Raw genomic sequence first — 7,749 nt, forward strand, 5'->3', positions numbered from 1 at the left:
TTGTCTTACGGCAGTTTAAGATGGTGTTTAAAATTTTCAAAATTCCTTCTAAAAGTGTATCCCTGTTTCCCCTAAAAATGGACTCAAACTACTGTTAGAAAGTGGCACTGATGTTAGAAATTCCATCCTTCTTCCAGAAAAGGACCAACTATGAGTTGAGATAAGGTCCCTTTTTGGCAAATTCTTATTTCCTCTCCGATTCTGGATGTAACTGTCAGCATGCCCATCACAGTGGGTGGACATCACACACAACTTGCCTGTGTATCACTCTCTAAGAGTTACATGGAGATCCTTCCAAATGCAAAATGTCTGTAGAATTATCTGCGATCAGAGTGACTACTTGTAACATTTTCGAGACTGAATTAAGGAGCACTTTGCTCTGAAAACACAGTTGGCCCGTGTCCTAACGCGATGCAGAAGACTATAAACTTCAGCAATCAAAGCTGGATTTATACCTTCATAAGTCACAAACACATGCAGGTGACGCTAACTATCAAATGCTAAACCAAAACTTTTTCTATTTTCATAATTGATTTTTATTCATTTCATACCAAAATAATCTGTAAAGGAAAAAATAAGTCATCTATATGCAAATTAAATATGCAACCTGATATCAAGCATTAGCCAGGAGTATTTCACTGCAAATCAAATAATTTAGGAAAATCACCTGTGTGCTCACCTCATAGATGTGTGCGCTTCTTTGGTTAATTTTCACCATGATTAGTACCACACTTTCTAACTGCATCCGACAAATGAATTCAACACAGCACACAGAACTAATGGCTCTGCTTTCATTCTGAAGAGAGTTTTAGAACTTACAACCTAAAATTGTAATTTCTGATGTTCATCACGGTTAATAAATAACTTGTTATAAATCAAGAATTAGGTTTGATTAAAATTAAAATATAAAATACTTTTGGAAATAAAATATTGTGAATATTTGAGGAGATAAATCCTTGTAAAATGTTCACCAACAACATCAGTGTCTTACTTCTGCTTATATGAAGATTTTTTTTAAGCTTTCAAGTTATTCTGATTTCCTAAACTCATCCCAAATCTCTTCTTAAGGTGTTATTTATATTAGTTGTTGCCCAAATGGCTTACATAATGCTTCACATTTTATCCAATAATGTCTCCACATTGGCCATCTTAGAGAATGCACATTTAAAACAAAGATCTTACAAGATATTAGTTATATGTGTCTAACATGGCTGATAATCTTCATAGGTAATGCGAATATTGGCCTGGAGTCAGAGGTTAACAAGAGCAGAGAGGTCATGGACCATGCTTGACTGAAGCTAACAATGCAACAATGAGAAAACTAAATATACCTGAACAGGCCAAAGGAACTCCACAGTAGTTAACTTTTGGCACGATCTTCGTAAATACCGAGACTGGGCTCCATAAGACAAACACCAAAGTCAGTCATTTTATTCACTGTCACACCTCATTCTCTTAAGACCAAATATAACATAGGTGAATAGGATTCTGTTTTTATTATGATCATGACTATTATGATCATGACTTTACCCAAAATGAAAACTGTGATTAATGAAGATCAGTAAATAGAGATATTAAGAAGTGAAAAAGGGACTTCCCTGGTGGCGCAGTGGTTAAGAATCCGTCTGCCAATGCAGGGGACACGGGTTCGAGCCCTAGTCTGGGAAGATCCCACGTGCCGTGGAGCAACTAAGCCCATATGCCACAACTACTGAGCCTGTTCTCTAGAGCCTGCAGGCCACAACTACTGAGCCCACGTGCCTAGAGCCCTGCTCCGCAACAAGAGAAGCCACCGCAATAAGAAGCCCACGCGGCACAACGAAGAGTAGCCCCTGCTCGACGCAACTAAAGAAAGCCCGCCTGCAGCAATGAAAACCTAATGCAGCCAAAAATAAATAAATTAATTAAAAAAAAAAAAGAATTGCCTGCCAATGCAGGGGACACAGGTGTGAGCACTGGTCCAGGAAGATCCCACATGCCACAGAGCAACTAAGTCTGTGCACCACAACTACTGAGCCTGCTCTCTAGAGCCCACAAGCCACAACTACTGAGCCCACGTGCCACAACTACTGAAGCCTGTGGGCCTAGACCCCGTGCTCCACAACAAGAGAAGCCCCCAGTAATGAAGGATAGCCCCCAGTCACCACAACTAGAGAAAGCCACGCGCAGCAACAGACCCAATGCAGTCAAAAATAATTAATTAATTTAAAAACACAAAACTTCTCCTCTTATGAATTACATTATAACCTTACTCAAATAACTAGAAAAAGTGCAGGTTCCCCAATACAATGTATTTAACATGCCATCCACTAGAGGAGAATTTCACCCAATGCTCTAGCTCACACAATTCTCAAATCAAGAGGAGGACAACTCATTTTGCAGCTGAGGGCAATCTCCACGCTACATTTTCTCAAAGATGGCTGATACAAACAGCACCTCATAACTACGTAAAAATGGTTGCTCAGATTAAATTATGCAAACGCAGTTTCAAAATAACCTGCTCAAGTTTCAGCCCATTAAAGATGGACCTGCAAGGCATTTGCCATGTTATGTCTGCTTCCCACGGAATTTCAGTGGATACTGAGGGGAGTGCAAACCCCAAATCATCCTTATAAATAAAGACTTTGAAACATAAGCACAAGGACACGGGGAGAGGGAAGGGTAAACTGGTACAAAGTGAGAGAGTGGCACTGACATATATACACTACCAAATGTAAAATAGATAGCTAGTAAGAAACAGCTGCATAGCACAGAGAGATCAGCACAGTGCTTTGTGACCACCTAAAAGGGTGGGATAGGGAGGGTGGGAGGGAGACACAAGAGGGGGGGATATGGGGATACAAGTATATGTATAGCCGATTCACTTTGTTATACAGCAGAAACTAACACAACAATGTAAAGCAATTATACTCCAATGAAGATGTTAAAAAAAAAAAGAAAGAAACATAAGTGCACAAACATCAAATCCCATGAGCACATTCACCAGCCTTGGACCTGGTGCCTGAATACTGATATGTCACGAATGCAAAACAAGGCAGAGCCATCAGGCACCTCTTTGAGGTCTCTATCCTGGACTGCTAGCTGAAGGGGCCATCTTTGAAGAGCTCAGGCTTATCTACTAAAGTAAAATATTCCAGGGGTGGAATTTTCAAAATGGGGGTGAATTTACAGGGTAAATTATTTATTACATGAGGTAACTGAAATACACTTGAAATGATCCATCTCCCACAAAAACGGCCTTTATTTTCAACCTGGCAACATTTCAAAATCAGTCACCCCTCTACAAAGATTTTTCTATGAACATAAAATTCTTAGTTTTTTCCTAATTAAAAGTAAATGATAGGAAAATGCAGGGTGACTACAATACCAAAGCAAACTCAATGTGCACCCTAGCTTCAAGCCACAGACACTGGCCAGTAAGAAGCACATGAGATGTTTCCCAGTTGATAATCAGTCAATTAGGTTTTTTTTTTCTCTTTTACTAAATAAACCTCAGGTTTTAAACATTTTTTTCTCTGTTAGTTTATATTTATGTTAAGGACTAAAGAGAAATTTTAAGCAATGATGTACTTAAACTGTCCATCATATTTAGTAAATCTTAGCTGAAATTTGCAAAACAAAGAGAACAGAATAACAATATAAGATATTTTCAGTTTCAAATAGTTAGCTACTTGTAAGTAGTTGAAAGTTATATAAAATCAAACTAAAGCAAAAAGTTGTCATAAATGGAGCTTTTAATATTCTACCAGTCAAAAAAAAGGGAACCATTTTGTTCTGAAATACGATACCAGCGTTCTTTGAAGTCAAACTTAAATTTTCACTATTCTATTACATAAGTCAGTCTTAAAAACAATATTTACTTCCATTTATGCCCCATCACTGGTTATTTCTCTTACTACATTTTAATAAGTTTACGTAACTCAAAGCAGTGCCGAAAAACCCCTGCTCGGTTCCAAAGGATTGATTTTGCTGTGCTTGTGTGTATTCCTTTAATTTTCTCCAGTTTCGCCCAAACACTCATCATTCAGACTTTCCAACACTACACTAGTTTTGAGGACTTCATTACAAGATGAGGGAAACTTTTCGGAGAATAAAGATCCTTCAAACAAACCAACATTCTAGGCCTTAAACTGTCAAACAAAATCTCGAAAGAATGAACGAAGCCTTATCGTTTTACTTTTACGTCTCCCAAATGGGCTGAAAGAGCTTCTCAGAGCCTACTGACCACCCCCAATCTACTCGACGCATTGGGACTGCCGGCCCGGAAAACTCGCGACCCAAGTCGCACAGTTTCCCCCAAATCACAAGATGGTAACGTTAATGGAAAACGGTTCCGCGGCTAGAAACTCTTCGCAAGGGCCTTCTTGGAAAGTGTAAACACTTCTTGCAGGACAAAGCAAAAATACGTTGTCTACAAACCCTCACCACCCTTTTCACCCAACATCACTGTTTGACTACATGGGCACCATTAAGGGTGGTTTCTTCGGGCGGCGTTTTACTTACACGCCCTCCAGCACGCGCGCGCACACACGCACGGCTCTCCATACGTTCCAGCGGCCTCTTGGGACTAGAAAGATGAAATACAGTCCCTGGGCCATTTCCCCCCAGTTTGAGTTAATTTAGTTCAAAATACTCGGTAACGTCTCCGAAGAGAAGACACAGGGGATGAGGAAGAACAAAATTATTTTCCCCAAATAGCTTGGCTTCCCTCTCCCCAAACTCACAAACAGCCAGAATGACACCGACTGCCGAGAGAGCGGGCAAGAAAACTTCAAACGCAAGGCGGCCGAGAGAAGTTTAGCGGGAACGGGAGAGAGGAAGCCACAAAAGGGGGCGCCCGGGGCTTGTCCCCCAAGCGCACCCAGGTCCCCGCTCCCCGTTTCCTCCTCTTACTTTTGGATGATCTGGGTTAGGCCGGCTTGGGGCGGAGGCGGTGGCGGCGGCTGCATCCCTCTCGGGCCTGGGGGCGCCGGGGGCGCCGGGGCACCGGGCACGCTGCGGGCATCTCTGTCCGGTTGCTCGGGGCCGCTGGGCTCGGCGTCCTGGCTCATGGCTGCGGCCAGCACCTTGCGAAACGAGACCGGCCCGGGCTCGCGGCGGGAGAGCGCGCGCGAGGGGCGGCCCCGGGGCGCGGGCGCTCACTGGCCGGGGTCCCCGCGCCCAGTCCCCTTGTCCTTCCCTGTGGCGCGGGGAGGAGACGCGAGGGGCGGGGAGGAGGCAGTCCCGGCGGCCCCACCTCCGCCTCCTCCTCCTCCTCCCGCCGGTCCCGCTCGCCCGGCCGGGCCAAACAGAGGTAGGGGCCAGGGGGCGTCTCCCAGCCAGCAGGAGCCCCTGGGCGCCCGGGTGGTCGGGGGAGCTCTGTCCGCCGCCCTCCGCCGCGCGCCCTCTGGGTCCCCGGTCCGGCGCCCCGCAGCTCAGTGCAACCGCGTGAGGCGGCGAGCCGCACGTCAGTCCGCCGCCGGACGCCGAGTTCTCGCCTCTCCCGGTAGCGGGGCGGCCTCCGGCCTATCCCCCGGGACCGCGCGCGCGGCTTCGCGCGCTCCTGCCAAGCGGGGCGGACCGAGCGCGCCCCGGGCGTCTGCGCTCCTCGCCAGCGCAAAGTGCGCGGGGCTTGGCACCTTCCCGCGACTGGATCCGGGCCAGCGCCACTGGTGGCTGAGGGGCCCGACCCCAAGGGGGAAAAGCCCGGAATTCCCGCAGGTCGGTGGGACTGGTAACCCCAAGTCTTAGATGACCGGATCCGAGGGCTCTCCAAACTGGCCATTCCAGCTGCTGATTTCAGGGGTCCCCAGAAGCAGCCGGCGAGGCCGCCGTGATTTCTCTTCATTTATTTCCTCACTTCTCTAAAGGACCTGCCACGATCCCGCGAGCGCAAAGACAAAACCACGTATATGTTTTATTCTTGTTATTTATTGCCCAGATCTCAGTAGGAATGTAAAGGATGAAAAGGAGTTCGGTGACATCGCACCCCCAAGATCACCGCCTCTGAAGCTCTGTTGGTTGCTGGGGAGCCAGTGTGCGCCACTTCACCTGCACACACCGGTTCACAGTTGTGGACGCAGGCATTCTGCGCGGAGGAGTCACCCCGCAAAGTGCAGTGTGATGTCCTGGAGCACGGGTAGAGGTCTGGGGAGGCACCTGGTGCCGCAGAAACATCTAGAAGCTGGGCAAAGACCTCGGAGAGTGGTTACTCTGGAGATCCTTACCCTCCATCGGGCACACGGCTTTTTAAATCCTGACACGGGCAGCACCGAAAAGCGTCCCTTGGGTGCATTGGAAGCCAGAGCGCGCGTCAGGGTGCCCCATGGCCTGGAAAGAAGTTTGCTGAAGGTCTCAAGCCAACCCATCCTCCTCCCGCAGCCACGTGAAGGAAAATTCTGGAGATGGGCTCTCCGGGACTGGCAACTAATTGAATTCCCTGAAAGATGCTTTCTTCTCTCCCTAGACTGTGAGTTTCTGTCAGCTTCCCTGCCAGTTTCAGGAAGGTAAGCCTCCCTTGATTGCTGTCATCCTACTTAGATCTTTCCCGCTCCCTCCCTCTCTCTCTCCTATACATAAAATGCCCTGTCCGCTCTCACCCTTCTCTCTCTCTCTCCCTCCTTCACCTACAGATAAAATGGTACATCAGTTCCTTGTATTCATAAAAGTAATCACAATTCGCAAAATTGAATCTCACCAGAAAACCCAGGTAAAGAGGTACTGATTGTTTATTCATTTCACAAATGAGGCAAGTCAGGGTGATTTTTCCAACTATATATGGCTAGTAAGAGGCCATCCCAAAAAGAGTCTTCTCGGGCTCTGGGAGTGGTTAGTTCATCATCTTTAGTTTTTATCACTGAAGTCCTGACTATGGTTTCCATAAAACTCCACCTTCCACTGCTCCCCTACCTCCTTGGTTGAGGGAAATTATCTGAAATTAACATTGCAACTGTCCCAGAAACTAAAACTTTCCATATGCTTGCATTAAAATATCACTCTGAGAATCCCCCAAAACCTTTGTGAAAAAAGCTTTGTAGTCAAAAAAAGACAGATCAGCAGTTTTTACCAGAGAGGTTGAGTGACTCAGTCTCTGAGTGTCAGTTACCAAATATGTAAACTGGCAGGGATGAGACCCGGACTTGCACAGTCACTGTTAGGATTAGAGATAATGTATCTTGCACATTTGGTGCAAGAGATATTCAATCTGGCAGGTATCACAAACATGATTCCTTATATTCCAAACTTGTAGCCAAATAGAACAACAGACCTCAAACTCCAGGAAGCTGAATGCCTGGAAGTCACAATATTAATATAACTTAATCCATTCTCATAACATTTTTACTGGCACAAAAAACAAAGGAAGAAAGGAAGGAAAGAAGGGAGGGAGGGAGAAAAAAAAAGAAGGAAGGGAGGGAGAGAGGAACGGAAATTCATATTATACAAATGCACCTCTCTACATCTCAAAAATGATGTATTCGTTTTGTGACAAAATAATAACAGTGGGTAAATCTTGGGTATTCATTAGACTTTTCTTTCATCCTTTCTGTAAGTTGAAATTTTCAAAACAAAAAAGGAAAAAAATAATAATTCACAAGGTGTTTTTAAGAAGCCCCATTTCCATGAGTATAGCTTAATGTTTGCAGTTTATGTATTATGTAAGAACTGAAATTTGAATTGAAGCAGATGTGAAGGGTGAGGGAAACACTGCAGCAAAAACCTAAAGCTAGTTCCTGTCTTATCTCAGATCCCCCAAAATGTTGTCCAGGATAA

The 7,749-nt window shown here is 45.4% G+C and overlaps 1 protein-coding gene across 1 annotated transcript in view; it reads right to left on the reverse strand.

Moving 5' to 3' along the window:
* Nucleotides 1-5,051, reverse strand: part of RBM20 (RNA binding motif protein 20) — a 207,383-nt gene extending 202,332 nt beyond the window's left edge. The window contains exon 1 of the mRNA XM_007469636.1: nt 4,894-5,051. Coding sequence (XP_007469698.1) covers nt 4,894-5,051 — 158 coding nt within the window. The remainder of the gene's footprint in view (nt 1-4,893) is intronic.
* Between the last annotated feature and the right edge of the window lie 2,698 nt (nt 5,052-7,749).

This window comes from Lipotes vexillifer, unplaced genomic scaffold (assembly GCF_000442215.2).
Source record: "Lipotes vexillifer unplaced genomic scaffold, Lipotes_vexillifer_v1.1 scaffold240, whole genome shotgun sequence".
NCBI lineage: Eukaryota > Metazoa > Chordata > Mammalia > Artiodactyla > Lipotidae > Lipotes > Lipotes vexillifer.